Source organism: Pelophylax lessonae (assembly GCF_965119305.1).
Source record: "Pelophylax lessonae genome assembly, chromosome: 5".
In the NCBI taxonomy this organism is placed as follows: domain Eukaryota; kingdom Metazoa; phylum Chordata; class Amphibia; order Anura; family Ranidae; genus Pelophylax; species Pelophylax lessonae.
In genome coordinates, this window is record NC_138772.1 from 22341282 (window position 1) to 22362039 (window position 20758).

Genomic DNA, 20758 nt, shown 5'->3' on the forward strand with positions numbered 1-20758 from the left:
CTTTTGGGGAAGTCAAACAAAGCATTACTGGTAGTATGTTTAATGAGAGGCATAAGGCTATTCTTAATGATATTCATACTAAGTTGATGAAAATATGGTCTCCTTGTGTGGAATATCTTTGATCTGATGTTGCCCATTCCGATTTGCAGCCTTTCTCAACCTTTTTACCCCTAAAGGAACCTTGGCACTAATTTTTAGGTACTGGGAAACCCCCTCTAAATCCAGAATGCCACCCTTACAGATAACTAAAAAAAATCATTGGTGTCATGTCACATGCCATGTAGTGTTGGCTCCAGAATTATGCAGGCACCATCAAATGAGAGGCCATTCAACCACAGCTCCAGAAACCCTTAGCAACCTCTGGAGGAACCTTAGAGTTACACAGAACCTTAGCGGGGAATGGCTGCCCAGCGGTAACTACTCCCCCCCCCCTTTTTTTACCCCTACCCCCTTCTTTTCTTTGGTCTCGGTTTTTTTATTTCTCTTGCTTTTCTTGTATCTCTGTTATTCTGGCACATTCTACTCCTCACTCTTTAGATTTTACATACCGAGTTTTTCTGGGGGCCTGCTGAGCTGGCCTATCTGCTGGATCATGATTACAATGACTGTCCTTTCCCTTGTGCTCTTTCTTCATTTGCTTGTATTTGTCTGTATTTGCATTATACAAATTCCTCAATGGTGATCCCAGAGTAGGAAAAAACTATTCAGTCCCAGGAAGTGTACGAGAACACGGGGCCACGCAATGAGATTGGAGGAGAATCGGTTTAACCTTAAAGTGGAACTATAGGCAAAACTTTTTTTTTTCCTTTTGGATAGAGCAAAGGAGGGTTATACCCCTATCTGATTTTTTTTTTTTTTTTCACCATCTGTGTCCCATTGTGGAGATTTCCATTCACTTCCTATCCCAGAGCCAAACAGTGAGAAGAATTTCCTCATTATTTAGCCACTTCCCACAACCCAATGTACCTGTACACCGGCTTGAAGAAGTGGTTGTACTGGGTTGATGCCTGCAGCTAAAGGCATCACCCCGATACCTCTTTTTAGAGCCTTTCACCACCCTTACCGGGTCTCCGGTCCCACCGGGAGACCCAAGCAACCAGGCGGCACATCTGCCGGCTGGTTAGAGTCCTGAACAAAGCTGAATTTGGCTTCGATCAGGTCTTTGATCATGTAACCCGGAAGCGACATCACACTAACGGTGCCGATTTAAAAAAACTGTCAGTATTCAAAATTGCTGATTTCAGCGTTTGAATACATTGAAGTGAAGTTGGGGGGGGGGGTTCTTTTAGACCCCAGATCTCTCCATAAAGAGTACCTGTCACTGCCTATTACTATCACAAGGGATGTTTACATTCCTTGTGACAGCAATAAAAGTTATCAGATATTTTTTTTAACCACTTAACGCCCCGGAGGATTTGGCTGCTCAATGACCAGGCCCTATTTTGCGATTCGGCACTGCGTGACTTTAACGGAAAATTGCGCGGTCGTGCGACGCTGTACCTAAATGAAATTGACGTCCTTTTTTTCCCCACAAACAGAGCTTTCTTTCGGTGGTATTTGATCACCTGTGCAATTTTTATTTTTTGCGCTATAAACAAAAAAAGAGCGACCATTTAAAAAAAAAAAAAAAAACAATATTTTTCACATTTTTTTATATGAAATTCTCAAAAAAAAATGTAAAAATCTAATTTTTTAACATTTTAGGCCAATTTGTTTTCTGCTACATGTTTTTGGTAAAAATAATCACAATAATCGTATTTTGATTGGTTTGCGCAAAAGTTATTGCGTTTACTAACTACGGGAAAGATTTATGTCATTTATATTGTTTTTTGTTTTTTTCTAGCAATGGCAGCGATTTGCAATTTTTTTTTGCAGGACTGCGACATTGTGGCGGACAGATCGGACCCCTGACTGACATTTTAGAAACTTTTACCAATAATGTACCAGTGACATTACTACAGTAATCAGTGCTATAAATATGCACTGTTACTGTAAAAATGGCACTGGCAGGGAATGGGTTAACTTTATTGGTGATCAAGGGGTTAAGTGCGTCCTTAGGGGCATGATTCTAACTGTTAGGGGGCATGGCTAGTGATGTAACCACAGAGACATACGATTCTACATAGCAGGATCGTATAGCCTCTGTCATTACTTCAGGGAGAATGACAGACAGTTGTGTTTACATCAGCCGTCTGTCTTTCTCCCTCTCCTGAGGGAGATCGCGAGTGCCCGGTGGACATCGGAGCTGCCGGTCACACGCACAGGCTAGGTAGGGAACGAGCGGGGGCGGGAGCGCGCCGCTGCCGGCATGCGCTCGCCCCCTACAGGCTCGGGGGCTGACTGCCGCAGTATATAGTCGTGCGGCGGTCAGCAAGTGGTTAAACAGTGTTAAAAAAAATAAATAAAAAAACCTCATGTAGGTTTACAGTTGGGGAGGATACAAACACATGCATGAGCTTTGTTTTTATTACCCCCCCCCGCCCATGAAGCTGCAAGGGAAGCAGACTACGGTGTTCACATACCGTGATCACAATGCCTTACTTGGCTCCCATCAGGGGCTGACTGGAAACTTTCGGCCCAGGGGGCAATTACAAACCAGAGACCCATGGTGCAGCAATTCTGCCCCCCTCCCACTCCCCCCCCTTACTCGTCTCCTCCTGACCCCCATTTCAGGCTGAAGCTCCGCTCCAGGTACTCTCTAGGGATGATCAAACTTTTCAAAAGTTTGGTTCGACCAGAACACCAGAACTTCCAGAAAGTTCAGCCCGGATTTCAGAACCCCATTGAAATCAATGGGACCCGAACTTCGGGAATCAAAAAAACCCATTTTGAAGTCCTAAAACCCAATAAAAGCCCCTAAAAAGTGCCTAGGGTTCTGGGTCATGCCCCAGAGACTATTAATCACACAAAAAAAGTTCTTAAAAATTGTCATTTTTGATAGAGAGACAATTATTGAAAAAATTATGAGATTTCTTTGGATTTAGTGTCTGGGGGTCTAAAAAGTGTACCTGTGAAGTTTCAGCTCTGTAGCATGTCCAGAACCAGAAAAAAATAAGATTGTTTATCTTAGGTCACTTATAGAACAGGGATATGGCTCCGCTATTTTCACACCTTGCCGGTTTTGTAGCAAGCGTTTTTTTGGGCATTTTTTGGGGGTTATTGGAGGCAGGCATAACATTAGAACTTCTGTGTAGGGGTATATATACACACACACTTATATGTATATATATACACATACACATATATAGGTGTAAAAGTAGCAGAACACTATACACACTATACTTGCGCTAATAAAATAATTAACGTCCATATGGCTTCTCTCCTTTCACACCTATATGTGTATGTGTATAAATACATATAAGTGTGTGTGTATATATACCCCTATACAGAAGTTCAAATGTTATGCCTGCCTCCAAAGACCCACAAAAAATGCCCAAAAAAAACCACCTGCAATAACACACCTGGGCGTTTTTTTTGGGCGCAGGCGTTTTTTTGGGCATTTTTTTGTGGGTTTTTGGAGGCAGGCAAAACATCTGAACTTCTGTATAGGGGTATATATACACACACACACACAAACACTTATATGTATTTATACACATACACATATATAGGTGTGATAGGAGCGGAGCCATATGCCTGTTAATTATTTCATTAACGCAAGCATAGTGTTCTGCTATTTTCACACCTATACATGTGTGTGTATATATACCCCTATATACAGAAGTTCAGATGTTTTGCCTGCCTCCAAAAAAATGCCCAAAAAAAACGCCTGCGCCAAAAAAAAAACGCCCAGGTGTGTTATTGCAGGTGTTTTTTTTGGGCATTTTTTGGGGGTCTTTGGAGGCAGGCCAAACATCTGAACTTCTGTATAGGGATATATATATGACACTTTTGAAGCAGAAGTAACAGAACTGCTTCCACTCTCTTCCACGTCCCTGTATTAAAATGGTAGAGATTTGGCGGGACTATCTTATATACTGGGGGGGCGTATTCACTAATGATTGGCCTCTGGACCCCCTAGTAACTCCAATCACATTCCTAGCATTCTTCTGCCCCCTCAATTGGCTTTTATTAATGGTTCTGGTCCAATCACAGGCTTTAAAGCCCAGTTCCTGTCCCATTGCATTTTGGTCGGTTCTGGTTGCCGAATTCCGAACTTTTTCAGCAAAAAGTTTGGAATTCGGCCGAATTTCGAACACCCAATGTTCGGGTCGAATCGATGGTCGACCCGAACCGTTCGATCATCCCTAGTACTCTCTACTCAAAGGCTAAATCCAGGTTCCTGACCTGGCCAGCAGTGGGCGGTTGGGGGGGAGCTGGGACAGCTCGATTGGGGCTCACTGGGGAGAGTCTCCAGTGGGGCATGGAACTGGCCTCTGCTCAGACACAGTTTACACCATCCATGCCTGAGGGAGGAGGCCTGCACTCTGTGCTTGTCTTCATTCCGCATTCAGTAGGTCAGCGGTGGGAACGTTTTACTTCTCTTTTCTAGGAATCCTTTGGGGATGTCTGTGGCAGGAGTGGTGCAGCCTTTTTACAGGGCATCAGAGAGGCCGATGGGGCAATTGCCCCCTGGCCCAGTCCTCCCCTGGCTCCCATGGTAAAAATATTCCCCATCACGGGCAGTACCATCACCTAATATGACCCATTCAAGCAAACAGGAATTTGACACAAACACCGTCCAACTGTGTGCAATGCATATGGTTGTGGCATGTTGGTGCTGCATTTCCAAGGTTAAAATACCTAACACAGATCACTTTTCAGAGGCGCAACAATTTAGCCGTATATCTAAATCTAGCCTTTCTGCTGACACGCCCCTGTGCACTGCTCCTAACTGGGAAGATCGCTGTCCTGCTGTTTCTCTGCCTCCTGATTAGGGATGAGCTTTGAGTTTGAGTCGAGGCTAAGTTCAACTCGAACATCGGTCGTTTGATCGTTCATCGAATGACGAACAAATGTGCTTCTTCGCGGGAAATTTGAGTTTGCCATAATGCACTGCACCCGCGTTACATGATTGACCAAAGCATGCACCCTGACCTCATGCTTTGGCCAATCAAATGATCTCTGCCATGATTGGACTAAAGGCAGGCTGCCTTTAGCCAATCATGGCTCAGGGGCCAAGTACACGCCCCACACTACATAAAGGCTGCTCGCACAGCCGCAGCGTGTAGTGTCATTGTGCGGTCAGTTGTGAAAGATTCTATAATCATCACAGATCTATAGGATTATAGATCACTTCAGATATCAGCCAGAGTATTCATTGGTCAGTTGTGGAACATTCTATAATCATCACAGACCTATAGGATTATAGATCACTTCAGATATCAGCCAGAGTATTCATTGGTCAGTTGTGGAACATTCTATAATCATCACAGACCTATAGGATTATAGATCACTTCAGATATCAGTCAGAGTATTCATCGCTCAGTTGTGGAACATTCTAAAAGCACCACAGATCATTCATCTATAGGATTATAGGTTACATCAGATATCAGTGAGAGTATTGATAATCGGTCACTTGCGTACATCTATAACCACCACAGCTCATCTATAGGGCTATCAATTACATCATATCAGGTCATTGAGTATGTATTGGTCAGTTGCATATACCCTATATTGATCTGTATCAATATCATATCCGAAAGGCCGACAAGGAGAGGCCACGCTCACAGGTCACGAAAAGAGGGCAAGCCGCCTCTGTGTCCATTGTAAAAAGTGGTGGTCACAGTTGACATAGTGCATCCTCTGCAGGCGGGGCACGCCCGTCCTTTATTTCCGGTGCTGCCTGTGCTGTTCAGCCACAACATGTGGAAGAGTTGGTGGAGTGGATCAATAAGCCGTCCTCATCCTCCTCTTCCTCTGACACCCACGCTCCCAGTAGTTTGCCTTCCACCTCTGCTGCCAAAGCGGCCGGTTCCACAGGCTCCTTCTCCACAGCTACTTCTTCAGTCGCCCCACCATCATGCACAGAGGAGTCACATGAACTATTCGATCATAGTGTCAGTGACATGCTCCTGGAGGATGCGTAGCAATTTGAAAGCTGTGATGTTGGTTCCCAGGTTGATGAAGGGAATAACGTGAGCCTAGCTAGAGGGGGTGACAATGATGGACAAGAAACTAGCAGTCATGTTGCCACAGCTGAAGCATATTGCCAAGTTTGCTCCAGTGACGAGGAGGGAGAGAATGATGAGGTCACTGACTGTACTTGGGTGCCTGAAAGGATAGAGGAGGAGGAGGGGGGAGGATGAGGAGGACTCACAACTCCAACGAGGCAGGATGTGTACCAGGGGCCGCCATAGCAGTAGCCAACCTATTACATCACAGCACAGAGCTCCACAGGTGCAGAGTGCTGCAAAATCCCTGCAGACTCCAAAAAGTTCATTAGTGTGGGCTTTTTTCAGCATCTGTGCAGTAGACCGCAGCATTGCTGTTTGCAACATCTGTCTGAAGCAGATCAAGCAAGGCCAGAACACCAGCCGCTTGGGCACCACATGCTTAACAAGGCATATGACGACCTGCCATGCAGTCCGTTGGCAATAGCACCTGAAAGAGGCACCAGATCAAAACAAGCATACATAACCTTGCTCCTCATCTGCAATCTCTAATCCTACTATACCTCATGCCTTCTAAAATTGAGAGGGATGATGGCATAGCAATGAGTGGCACAGAGACTTGCACCCAATCTGCTAGCAGTACACCACCGCTTGATTTGAGCAGCAGGCAAATTTCACTACCAGAGTATTTGAGCCGTAGAAAGATATACTGTCCCAGCCATCCACATGCTCAGTGTCTTAATGCTAGCTTGGCAAAATTGCTAGCATTACAGTTGCCTTTTCATCTGGTAGACTCGGCTCCCTTTCGCAAATTTGTGAAATGTGCTGCACCACAGTGGCAGGTCCCAAAATGGAAATTTTTTTTGCGCAAGGCCATTCCGGCTCGCTATCGTCATGTGGAAGGTAGTGTTTTGGCCTTGTTGGACAAAGCGGTCAGCAGGAAGGTACACATTATTGCTGACTCTTGGTCCAGCAGGCAAGGACAGGGAGGTTACATTTCTTTCACTGCACACTGGGTAACTCTGCTGGCAGCTGGGAAGGATGCTGGAAAGGGTTCAGTGTTGCAGCTTGTTTTGCCACCACGCCTCCAAAAGGCTGGTGCTGGTTCTGCCACATCTGGCTACTCCACAACCTCATCCTCTTCCTTCTCCTCCTCCTCCTCCTCCTCCATGTCCTCTTCTGCTCAATTCTGCAGCAGCAGTGTTCCCTAAGCGTCAATGGGCTACGCAAGCAGTCAGGCTAAAAGATGCCATTCTGTGCTTCAGTTGGTCTGTCTAGGGGATAGGTGTCACACTGGTGCAGAGATTCTGTTAGCTCTGCAGGGGCAGGCTCAGAGATGGTTGACGTCATGGCAGCTTGAGCCAGGAATGGTTGTATGCGGTAATGGCACCAACCTTCTCTCCGCCCTCTGACAGGGACACTTGACACATGTTCCATGCTTGGCACATGGTATGAATCTGGTGGTGCATCATTTCTTGAGCAGATACCCGGGCTTCCAAGATCTCCTGAGGTAGGCCAGGAAAGTCTTTGGCCATTTCCGCCATTAATTCAATGCCAGTGCTTGCTTATCTGACATTCAACGGGAATTCAACCTGCCCACCAACTGCCTCATTTGTGACATGCCCACCAGGTGGAACTCAACGTTGGCAATGCTGCAGTAGCTGCACATGCAGCAGAGGGCCATCAATGAGTACCTGTGTCATCGTCCTGTCACCATTTGAGGAGGCCACTCGGATGGTGAGCCAAGATGATGCATGCATCAGTGACACTATCCCGCTAGTCTACCTGCTGGAGCACACGCTGCATGGAATCATGAACAGGGCACTTGAGGCAGAACAACGGCAGGAAGAGGAGGACTTCCTTTCCTCACATGGCCTCCTTTATGCAGATATAATTTCTGCAGGGCCACAAAACACACAGGAGAAAGGGGAGGAGGAGGAGGATTTCGGCAGCATGGATGTAGAGGAAGAGGATAGCATACAGCAGTCTTCAAGGGATGGTTTTGATTCCCCAGGAACCACAGGAGTTTTACGTGGTTGGGGAGAGGTTGCTCCTGCTGACAATGTCATCCTTGGTGATCCAGAGGACTCAGAAGCTCATGCCTCCTCCAACTTACGTTGCATGGGCTCCCTGATTCTGCAAAGCCTGCAAAAGGACCCAAGGATTCGTGCTATCAAGGAGAGGGATAATTACTGCTTGGCAACTCTTCTTGATCCACGTTACAAGGGTAAAGTTGCAGAGCTCATCCTGCCTTTGCAGAGAGCGCAGAGGATCTTGAGGAGGCCTTGAAAAAAAATTTGTGTACCGCCTTTCCAGACACTGGGAGCAGTGCTGTATCTTGGCCTAGGCCAACAAGGCCCAGGCCTAGGGCAGCACTTTGCAGGGGGGCAGCAAAAAAGCTGCTCCCTGCACTAAAAAAAAAAACGGCCTCCTCCCAGCTCCTGCAGGAAAAGGGTCCCCGCCGGCTTGCGCTAAACTTTTAGTTTAGTGCCAATCTTATGGGTTGAATTGGGCCAGAGGGCAGGGCTGAAGAGGCAAATCAGTCTGGCAACCCCATAAAGCAGTCACACTGCTCCCTGCCGGAATGATAATACCCGCCAGTGAGGACATTCGGACAGACAGCAGGCTGCGGACCACACCTAATACAACTGGTCCGATGGCCGCCAATGCTAAAAGGTGTGGCACTGCAGCCTTATGCTGGCTGCACTGATATGCTGCAATAATGGGCACTGATGAGGCTGCACTGATAGGCACAAGGCAGCACTGATAAGCTTCACTGATGGGGCTTCCCTGATATGATGCCCTGATGGGCACTGATATGTTGCACTGATGGGCACTAATAGGCTGCACTGATGGGCACTGATGAGGCTGCACTGATGGCTACTGATGAGGCTGCACTGATGGCTACTGATGAGGCTGTACTGATGGCCACTGATGAGGCAGCACTGATAAGCTGCACTAATGGAGCTACACTGATAAGGCAGCACTGATGGGGCTGCACTGGTATGATGCACTGATAGGTTGCACTAATGGGCACTGAGAGGCTGCACTGGTGGCCACTGATGGGGCTGTACTGATGGCCACTTATGAGGCCACACTGATATGCTGCACTGATGGGCAGTAATTAGGCTGCACTGATGAGGCTGAACTTATGGAAACTAAAGAACCTGCACCGATGGGCACTGATAGACTGTGTTTGTGGTCTTGGGTTTACAGATGACAGGGCGGATCATAAACAAGGGGTGTGGCCTTTACAGGAAGGGGTGTGTCATATTTAAATTAGTGGGTGCCTAAGTTTAGATAGTCCTAGGGCAGCACAAAACCTAAATACACCACTGACTGGGAGGTCAACATTCTCCGGATGTGTTTCTGAGACATCGTTCAGCCAAAGGAGGAGCGGTGGAGAAAACTGCTGGCTGACCGATGCCTTTAAACAGTTCTTTTGTCCTTAGCAGCACCCAGGGCTGTTAGGTTTAAGCATCGGCAGCATCTCCATCATATGGTGCATGAATATCTAGGTTCAAGAGCAGACTTGGAGACCTTTCCAGCTGAGCATCCACTGGCTTACTGGGTCTTGAGGATGGAACACTGGTCAGAACTTGCTTCGCTTCTCGGCCTTTTGGCTAAGATCAAGTTTAGTATCGACTTTAGCCCTTAGGGGTGTCTCTGCTTTACAGCTAGGACGTTGAGAGCCACTTGTATCTATCCAAGCCATTTGGTCCTTGTGGGGTACCCTCTGCTCGGCCTTGTAGGATCGTTGATTAAATTCGGCTTCACCTACTTGCTGCTATTGGGCTTGAGGCTTAGCCCCCACAGGGAACGAGACTGCGATCTTCCCTTCTTCCCCCACTCTGCGCTACTACTTTCGGGCAGTAGGCGCAAAAAGGGCCTTTTTAAAGGCTTCAAAAGAGTGAAAACGCCGAGGAACAAGAAGGAAGCCACCGAAGTCTACCTGAAGCGACTCCCAACGAACTCTTCCGTCATGGGTAAGAGCACCGGGAAGAAAAAGCATGTCCCCGCCACTTCAGCCAAGACTCTGGGAGAAGTCGCCTCAACCTCCATCCCCACCCCGGTCGACGTCAGCCAGTCGGGCTCAGCAAGGCCAAGCAGGGTCACGTAAGTTTTGGATGTCAGGAACCTTCTTGCAGGTTCTGTCGGGCTACAGGCCATGAGACCAAGGATTGCCCAAGGTCCAAGACCTGTAACCTCTGCGGATTGGCGGAGCACGTCTACAGAGACTGCTCCCAGAGATCCCGGTCCTAGGCTGGAGCCCTGACCAAGGGCAAAGCTCCAGACAGCACTGGGAAAAAGAAGCCAGGGGAAAAGAAAGCGAAGGAACCCCCGGAAAGCCACTGGTGAGTCCCCCCTCCCCAGGCCCCTACCACCTCCTCCGACCCATCCCTCCCCACCCCCTGAGTCGGAGGTGACCGCACCTGCCCCCTCCCCCTCCCAGCCCCCCCGTCCATGGAGGACTTCCCCACCCTGACCACCGCCACCTCCACCCCCACCAGCAAAGGCAAAGGCCGGAAAAGGAACCTAGACAGCCCGACAACAGAAGAACCCACCAAGCGGCCCACCGTGGCCCAGCAAAATGACATCGCTGGACTGGACCCAGTGGTGGAGGACCTCGAGGACCTCAAGTCTGCGGGGGAAGACGAAGGAGAAATGCAGGAAGGTAAGGATATGACCCCCCCAGGGACTGTCCTCAACCAAGACCTGCTGGACAGTATCCTCGAGGAGAACGGCCTGAACCAGGACACTGGACAGGCACAAGAGGCAGTGGAAGAACAACCCCCTCAGGGGAGGTAAGTTCGGCACCCCTGCTAACTAGCCCTTCATCTCCTTTACATGATGGCAGAGATCTCCATCTTCTCCATTAATGTTAGGAGCATCAAGGATGCGTCTAGAAGGCAGGTGGCGCTGACATTTCTTTCCACTCAGCAGAGTGACGTCTACATGCTCCAGGAGTGTGCCCTACCCTTCTCGAGGAGGTACACTCGTCTGTCCTCCCAATGGACCCATGGTCCCTCCTACTGGTCCGGGGGTGTCGATTGTAAGTCTGCAGGGGTAGCCATTCTTGTCAGGGGTGGTCGTTTCACAGTTGACTCCATCCAGGAGCTCGTCTGTGGCCGTCTTTTGGTCGTAGACGGCTCATGGGCGGGAGAGCCAGTTAGGCTCATCAACGTGTACGCTTCCCCAGATAAGAATGAGCTACTGGAGCTTTTCCAGACCCTGCGGACCCAACTCGTCACCACCAGGGCAGTAGTAATCAGCAGTGAATTTAACTGTCTGATTGAGGAGGATGGGCGCAGCTCCAGCATTTACGCGAAGCTCGACACCACATCTAGGCTGCTCAAGGAGATAATCGCGGAGGCTTCCTTGTAGGACGCCGTGGGATCCATAGGGAAAGGTTCCGTGAACTATTTATGGTGCCGTCCCGATGGATCTGTGCGTTCCAGGATAGACTTCGTGCTCACCTCCAAGACAGTCAGACACCATGGTCCCCTGCTTTTTCTCTGACCACAGGGCCATTCACTTTTCGGGGTGACCTGGGTGAGGGCTTTTCCCCCGGTCCGGGCTCCTGGAAGCTGAATGGTACCCTGCTGGAAAATGAGGAACTGCTGGAGGAACTCAGGGAGACCTACATTACCTGGAAGGAGGACAAGAGGTTCTTCAGAAAGGTAAGCGATTATTGGGAGTTTGTGAAAGTCAAGCTGCGCTGCTTCTTTCAGGCAAGGGGACGCCAGCAAGTGTGTGCCAGGAAGAGGGAACTCAGGAGACTGCACCGTCAGTTGCAGTCCCTGCAGGACCTTCACCACTGCGGCTGGGACGTTAGGCAGGACCTGGAGGACACCAAGAAGAGCCTGAAAGGACACTTGGAGGAAGAATCCAGGCACCTCTTCTTCCGTTCCAAGGTGGAGAATCTTGAGAAAGGTGAGAAATGTAACTCTTTCTTTTTCAGGAAACTTCACTCAGGACACACACCCTTGTCGGAGCTGCGGGGCGAGACCGGAACACTCAAGAAGGGGAAGGAGGCTGTGATGCAAGTGGTCAGCGACTACTACACCAACCTCTACTCCCCGAAAGAAACAGACACGGCTGAGGCCGACAGGTTCTTGTCAGGTATAACTAACCAAATTGATCCTGCAGGTATGTCCGCAATCAACGCCCCCTTGGCGCTGGAGGAGCTGCACTCTGCCGTCAGATCCTTTAGGCAAGGCAGGACCCCGGGCTGCGACGGTCTCCCAGCGGAGCTCTATGTAGCGCTGTGGGATCTCGTTGGCCCGGACCTGCTCGAGCTGTATGAGGAGATGGTGGTGGAGGGCACAATGCCTCCGTCGCTGAGGGAGGGGATGATCACGATTTTGTATAAGCGGAAGGGGGAGAGATGGGATCTGAAAAATCGGCGTCCCATCTCTCTCTTGAACGTGGACTACAAAATCCTCGCCAAGGTTCTGGCCAACAGGCTGAAATCTGTCATCGGACAGATCCTCCACCCGGATCAGACTTGTGGCATTCCTGGTCGCAGGATTGCGGACAGCCTTGCGCTTGTCCGGGACACAGTCCAGTACATTCGAGGCCACCGTGTGCACGCGGCCCTGGTCAGTCTTGACCAGGAAAAGGCCTTTGACCGTGTCTCCCATGAGTTTATGTGCAGAGCTCTGCGCAGGTTTGGTCTTGGGGACATATTTTGTTCGCATGTGAATGTGATGTACCATGACATTTGTAGTACGGTGTTGGTGAATGGCTGGAAAACTGACCCTTTCCCTGTTCTCTCTGGGGTCAGACAAGGCTGCCCTCTCTCACCTCTGCTTTTTGTTTGCTGTATAGAGCTCTTTGCCGAATGCATCCGACAGAACCCAGAGATCAGAGGAATCACTGCACCAGGACCGGACAGAAGGGTTGTCAAGTGCTCACTCTACATGGACGACGTAACGGTGTTCTGTGCTGACCAGCGCTCCATAGACTCGCTCGTCCAGACCTGTGAGGACTTCGGCAAAGCTTCAGGGGCAAAAGTCAACTGCGGGAAGTCAGAGATCATGCTCTTCGGAAAGTGGTTCCTGCCTTCTTCTGCATCTATCCCTTTAAGCGTCAAGGCGGACTTCATCAAAATTCTTGGAGTTTGGTTTGGAGCTGAGGGCGCAGCCCTGAAGTCTTGGGAGGAGAGACTGTCCAAGATGAGACAGAAGTTTGGACTATGGAGCCTCAGAGAACTCACCATTGAAGGGAAAACACTGGTACTCCACAGCAAGATTCTCCCTGTGTTGCAGTACCTCGCCAAGGCCTGGCCCCCCCGGGTAAACACCTGCAAGGCCATCACCAGGGCGGTGTTCCACTTCATCTGGGGCTCCAAGATGGACAGAGTGAAGCGGGCAGTCATGTTCAAGGAACCCCTTAAGGGCGGTAAGGGCGTGCCCGACATCGCAACGTTACTGGGGGTGTTCTTTGCTTGCAACTGCATACGCAGGACTTTAGTGGACAGAACTTCGGACTCTGGCGGCAACTCCATGTCCCGTTTTTTTCTCCTTCCTCTTTGGAGGTCCCTTGGATGGGACAAATGGGACAGTTCCATCCCCTACAACTGAGACACTCCTTGGTACTACTTGGACACTTTCAAGTTCATCAAGGAGCTGGGGCTGCATGGAGTTAAGCCCGACTTGTGGAAGCCAAAAACTATCTACAAGTTAATCAGAGCATCGGACATTGCTGAGACTGTTCCAGGCCTCCCTTCAGCCACTTGCAAAGTGGTTTGGAGGAATGTTTCTTCAAAGGGACTCACCAACAGGCATAAAGATCTGGCGTGGATGGCAATCCAGGGGGGACTGCCTCTCAGGACATTCATGCATTCCAGAAACTTGTGCAGATACAGGCACTGCCCCTTTTGTATCATCCATGAGGAAACTGCTTTGCACGTTTTCTGGGAGTGCTCATTTGCACAGAGCCTGTTGAGGGCCTTGGAACCTGAACTTAGAGACTTTGTTCCACAGACTGCCATCACACATTTCGCTGTGCTGAATGGACTTTTTCACGGAACATTTTCACAGGAGGACATTGACAACGCCTGGCGGGTGTTGTGTTGCTTTAAGGACGCTTTATGGTGCGCTAGAAAGCGCCTTATCCACCAGCGGGAGAGGATGTCCATTGAGGACTGTCGCAGACTGGTCCACAGTCTGCTCAGAGACTATAACCTGATGGATCTCATGGAGGAAGAGGAGGTCTGAAGATTTCCCCTTCCCCCACTCTCCCTTGTGTGTCTCTGTCCATTCAATAAAGCTTCGGGCTTGTGATTTCATTCCCCTCCCCTTACCCCACTCTCCCTCCCCCCCATCATACCTGTTGCTTTTTTGAAATGCTATACTATATTGATATCGTTTGAGTAATGAAACGTATAGACAACGTTTTTAGTTCCATGCTTTAGGGGTATTGCGGCGTCATGCATGATGTGATGGCACGGGGTATCCTTACTCCGCACAACACATCAGGCATCATACCGCAGAATGAATGTATTTGATTGAATGTATTTATTTGTATGACCGGAATTGTATTGTAATCTAGTGTATTTATGCGCTGCGTCGCAGTACAGGGGAGAATGTACCCCGACAAAGTATTGTTTTTTGTATATCTTTTATGCAAATAAAGATTACATTCTCAACCAAAAAAAAAAAAAAAAACTGGTCAGAACTTGCTCAATATGCAATGGAGCTACTGACCTGTCCTGCTTCCAGCGTGCTTTCTGAATGAACGTTCAGTGCTGCTGGAGGTTTTGTGAAGGACAAAAGAGTGCGTCTGTCCACAGATTCTGTTGACCAGCTCACTTTTATCAAAATGAACCAGTCCTGGATCAACAAGAGCTATAAGGCCCCTGATGCTGATGTAACTGATTGAATTTGCTAGGGGTCTGCCATCCCTTGAAGACTGCATATGCTGCCTATCCTATTCCTCTACCTTTATTCTGCTAGCTTCCAACAATGTTTTTGGTTTAGGTCACTACCAACCCCCAAGGCCTAATTTTTCTGCACTTGTAAGACAGGTGCATGCAATTTAAATGTCGCATGTCATTTTTTTTACAGCAGGACCTGTCCCTGTGCCTTGCTAACTGTGAGGGATTACAGTGTTCAGGCACCGCCAACACCAAAGGCCCAATTTTTGGCACATGTGTAGTACATACAATTTCAAATTTGCATGGAATTCCTACCAGCAGGTCTTGTTCCTGCACCCAGCAAGAGTAACTGCGAGGCCTTGGTTACAGTGTTCAGGCACAACCTATGGCAAAGGCCTGATTTTTGGCACCTGTATAGCACATGCAATTTCAAATTTGTATGTAATTCTTACCAGCAGGTCCCGTTCCTGCACCCAGCAAGAGTAACTGAGAGGCCTTGGTTACGGTGTTCAGGCACCGCGTACAGCAAAGGCCCAATTTTTGTCACCTGTGTAGTACATGCAATTTCAAATTTGTATGCAATTCTTATCAGCAGGTCCCGTACCTGCACCCAGCAAGAGTAAATGCGAGGCCTTGGTTACGGTGTTCAGGCACCACCAATAGCAAAGGCCCAATCTTTGACACCTGTATGACAAGTACATGCGATTTCAAATTTGTATGGATTTTTTAGCAGCAGGGCCTGTTCCTGCGCCCAGCAAGAGTAACTGCGAGGGGTTACGGTGTTCAGGCACTGCCAACAAACAAGGCCCAATTTTTCTGCACCCGTATGACAAGTACATGCAATTTGAAATTTGTATGTATATTTTTATATGACATTTTTTGCTTTGGAAATATCAGTATTGCTGCAGCAGGCTACGTGCATCGTAGAGATGCACTACTTTACAGGCAAATTCAGGGGACCCCCCAGGCACGATATTTGAAGGAATTTTTCATTTTTATAGTTTCACTTTAAGCCTCAAATCAGTTCTCCTTTTAAAATGATTTTTTTTTTAAAAACCTTTTGTTCATTGCTACATGTTCCTCAGGTCAGGACCCGGATCCCCATCCCTGGGGCAATAACTTGCAGACTTCAAAATGAGGCCGTTTGATTTTCGAGGTTCGAGTCCCATAGACTTCAATGGGGTTAGTTTGTTCGAACAAACTTTTCCTCTGTGCGCGGTATTCTGGTGCGAACTGAACCAAACCGGGGGGTGTTCAGCTCATCACTACTCCTGATTTATTGAATATCACAAAAAGTTAAAGTGGCTGCAGATAGGAAAGGAAGGTAACTTCTGATAACATTAAATTACAACGTGGCTTGTGTAACAATTGTATATGGTATATTATTTTGTATTTGTTTAATTGTTTTCTGCAAAAGTGAATGTAACGGAATCGCCGACCCACACTGTACTTGTGGTCTACCATCAGTGTATGGCTTCATAGATCTCATAGATACATAGAACATAGATATCAAATCCTAGCCGCCCCAATACATAGCTAGCCAACAACTTAGCTCATACAAGTTTTGGAACCTTCTCTTTTATTGAACAGTTTCACACTCAATTTATATACATATGAGCACATCCCACTCCTGATCAAATTACTACACACAGGTCAGGGGTTGCCTGACTACATTATCCTATGCAGATGGAATTGTAATCAGAAATAAAATTAACATATCTAAAGAACAACCAACACAAACAGTATATTTGCACTCAGCAACTAATAGATGACAGTGATTCAATCAACCTGAGCCAATTAGGTAGCAGACGGCCGTCCTTCAGCTCCTGCAATACAATAAGAAGCTGGAAAATACGCTCCCAGATAGCGGTAGACTGGGCGTATAAATGGGGTAATAAGTGCCACATCCTAATTAAAGTTAAAAAATTGGAAAAGGAGGAAGCATGGACTTTGCAGGCACTGGGTACTTAAAAATCACATTTTATTATATAATACATCTAAAATCATCAAAGAAAAATCACAAAAAGGGGCAAAAAGGGTAGAGAAAGAGGGAAGAGGGACTGCGAAAAGGCTGCCACCAAAAAAGGAGGGGGTAGGATCAGCGCAGCCAGCACCAAATGACACACCAGTACCACAATTGCATGCCACAAAGGAGGAGTTTATGAACTTACCAATAATGTGTACTCATATATATAACAGGTATAAGTACTCAGAGATGCCTGGTAGGGCCAAAAAAGTAACCCTGCCAAAAAATATAGAAAGGGGAAGCCAAGAGAAAATAAACATGATGCAATTGTTTGTAGCCAGGTGATAAGCACCAAATGGAGTGTTCAAAGGTTGTAGGTAAGATTGGTAGAGAAGATTGCAAGTAATGTGCTGGGGGCACTCACCTTACACAGTGTCTGATCCTGGAGCACACACCCTCCCCGGATGGGGAGTAACCACCATACTGAGGAGTGTACTATGTCCTCTTAAATATGGCCAGGGCCCTGGGCTGGGCACCAGTGTGATGACGCCACCGCCCCGGCCGGTCTGTTGCCAATTTGCTGAGATGCGGGGAGGGCGTGGTCACGCCCGTAACCGCTACGTGCGGCAGAGCAACAGGGAGAGCCTGGGGTGATGCGAGAAAATCTTGCTGATCCCGAGCTCATGCCGCAGCACGATCTGCCGCACATCAGCACCAAAAGCCGCATCCCCGGAGACCCCAGGGACGAGGAGGCCAAGCCAGATGATGGAAGGCATCGGTTCCACAGATGACACAAATACAAATCAACAGACAACACAGACAAACAGCAGAAATTAACATACAAGGCAGCACAGCCAGCACTAGATGTGCAATAGTAATAGCAGTAATGAGCAGCAAAACAAAAAAAGAGAAAATGAGGGGAAAAAATACACAACAGAGACAGAAAGAAGGAATGGGAAAGGGAAGGGAGCAAAAACGGCAATTGGAGCGAAGATATACCAAACAGCAGTGCATGTTATACAGAAACCTATTTATAGAAAAGACTTGAAGGATTGGGCTTCATTAATACCTGGTCGCTGAGCGGCGTCCAAACGCTCGATCCAGAGTGCCTCACTTTGAAAAAATCTCCTGTCCCAGTTGGCACCCCTAGGATCTTGAGGGATAATATCTAGGACGAAGAAGCTAACAGCTGAGCATTGAATCTATGGTACAAATCAATGTGCCTACTGACTGGCGTGACCATTTTACCTCCAGCGGAAAAGTGCACATGATCATAGATACGTCTACATAATTGTCCGATAGTCTTCCCGACATAAAATGCGCAGCAATCACAGTGCATAAGGTATACTAAACCTCTGGTGTTACAGTCTGCCCGGAATTTTTTGGGAGAAAAGTTTCCCCATTGGATAACCTGTACTTACTGCCCTCCTCAACCCAGGGACATAAAGAGCAATCACCGCATTTATATGTCCCACGTATTTGTGGCTGAGATTCCTACTTCGGTAAGTAATGACTAGATGCGAGTCTGTCACGTAAAGATGTTGTTCTTTTAAAGACAATCTCGGGATGTTCGTGTACATACTAATGATAGGATCCTCACGTAGTAAGTGCCAATGATGTCTGAGTATTGTTCTTAATTGGCCCTGGTGATAGGAAAATTTGGTAATAAGTTTTACCGTCGGTTTAGGGGAGGTGGGTCGGGCGCCAAAGAGAAGGGAATGTCTAGTATGAGAAAGGGAAAGGTTATAGGCCTTACGCAGGGTGGATTTGGTATATCCTTCTTCTCCGCCCCCCCCCTTTTTCCCTTTCCTTTTCCTCCCCCCCCCCCCCTTCCCTTTTTCCATCCTTCCCCCATTGTTTCCTTTTCTTCTTTCTTTTCTTCCTATTTCACCCCATATACTTTAGGATTAATATCATTACATTCTGTGCGTTTCTAGCACAAGTTTACACCTTTGTTTGGTGTTTTATATATATTCTCTTTTACGTTTCAGTTTATTTATATTCCTTTCCCTGCCTTTCTCGTTCTTTTTAGGGGGGTTTTAGGTAGGAAGGATGGTTTCTCCTCACAGGACACCCTGGTTTATTAGTTACTTTCTACCAAGGGTACCTAATTGCAAAACTATTGTTTTGCTGCTCATTACTGCTATTACTTTTGCACATCTAGTGCTGGCTGTGCTGCCTTGTATGTTCATTTCTGCTGTTTGTCTGTGTTGTCTGTTGATTTGCATTTGTGTCATCTGTGGAACCGATGCCTTCCATCATCTGGCTTGGCCTCCTTGTCCCTGGGGTCTCCGGGGATGCCGCTTTTGGTGCTGCTGTGCGGCCGGGTAGCCGTAGCATTGTTCCGCCCCTTGGGGCGGATCGTGCTGCGGCATGAGCTCGGGACCCGCTAGATTTTCTCGCGTCACCCTGGGCTCTTCCTGTTGCTGTGCCGTATGTAGTGGTTATGGGTGTGACCACGCCCTCCCCGCACGTCGGCAAATTGGCAACAGACCGGCCGGGGCGGTGGCCTCATCACACTGGCGCCCCGCCCGTATCCCTGGCCATATTTAAGAGGACATAGTACTTATACACGTTATATATATATGAGTACTCTACTTTATGAAAGTCCACGTTATTGGTAAGTTCATAAACTCCTCCTTTGTGGCATGCAATTGCGGTGCTGGTGTGTCATTTGGTGCTGGCTGCGCTAATCCTACCCCCTCCTTTTTTGGTGGCAGTCTTTTGGCAGTCCCTCTTCCCTCTTACCCTCCCCTTTTTGCCCCCCCCACCCTCCCCTTCTCCCCTCCTTTTCCCTTCACACGGTCTCTTCTCCCACTTTCATTCATCGAGTCATCTCTTTCTCTTCCTTTCTGAGGTGATTTTTATGCCCCACTTACCCTAGACATATTCATATTACAATATTTAATCTGTTCATAGGCTTTGGGTTGTTTTACCATTGTTACTTCTGTTCTTAAATTTAGGCATAGCAGCTGATGTGCTTTATGCCAATTTTTGCTGGTCTAGGACGCTTGGTTGCGTATATGCCTCTGTATCCATTAATATTGATGATTCTGATCCTCCATACACCTTCCCTGTTGGCTATTAACTAAGCCTTTTACCTACATCGTCATTGCCTGCTGAATACGTACAGGCAAGTACTAATAGTGTTTAATTTTTATTTTTGGTCCTCCCTTTCTATCCTTGTTCCCCCTTCCCCTTTTTCCATTTTCCTATTTTTCTCCTTCTTTTCCCTCCTTTCTTTCTTCCCATTCCTCTTCCTTTTTTTCTTTTCTTTTTTTTTTTTTTCGTGCTTATTTTTCATCCTTGTTTCCTTCCTTTTCCCCCGTTCGGGCCATCCTCCTCATACTTCAGGTTCTACTGCCTCCATACAAGTTGTCTTTTATACCCTGTGTACCCATTATACCATTGTTTATGATTATGATTGTACTTGGCTTGGACCCCCCACATCACTTCCATATGGGCAATAGGGATGATCGAACGGTTCGTGTTGACCATCGGTTCGACCCGAACATTGGGTGTTCGAAATTCAGCCGAATTCCGAACTTTTTGCGGTAAAAGTTCGGAATTCGGCCACCAGAACCGACCAAAATGCACTGGGACAGGAACAGGGCTTTAAAAGCCAGTGATTGGCCCAGAAACGTCAGCAAAAGCCAATTGGGGGCAGGAGTCTCCTAGGAACGTGATTGGAGTGACTACGGGGACCAGAGGCCAATCAGGAGTGAATACGCCCCACAGTATATAAGATAGCCCCGCCTAAACCCTAGCACAGTGATACATAGCCTGTTGAAGAGAGTGGAAGCATTTCTCTGACTCCTGCTGTGCTACACTACATTCTCTGCATAGACGAGTGGTTCT

At 47.8% G+C, this 20758-nt stretch overlaps 1 protein-coding gene across 1 annotated transcript; it reads left to right on the top strand.

Annotated features, from left to right (window-relative positions):
• Positions 1–10035: 10035 nt before the first annotated feature.
• LOC309555548 (uncharacterized protein) lies at positions 10036–19988 on the top strand (the record flags this gene model as incomplete). Its single annotated transcript, XM_082257613.1, has 4 exons — positions 10036–10169; positions 11689–12176; positions 12885–13242; positions 19907–19988. The coding sequence occupies 4 exons, from the start codon at positions 10036–10038 to the stop codon at positions 19986–19988; spliced, it is 1062 nt and encodes a 353-aa protein (XP_082113739.1).
• Between the last annotated feature and the right edge of the window lie 770 nt (positions 19989–20758).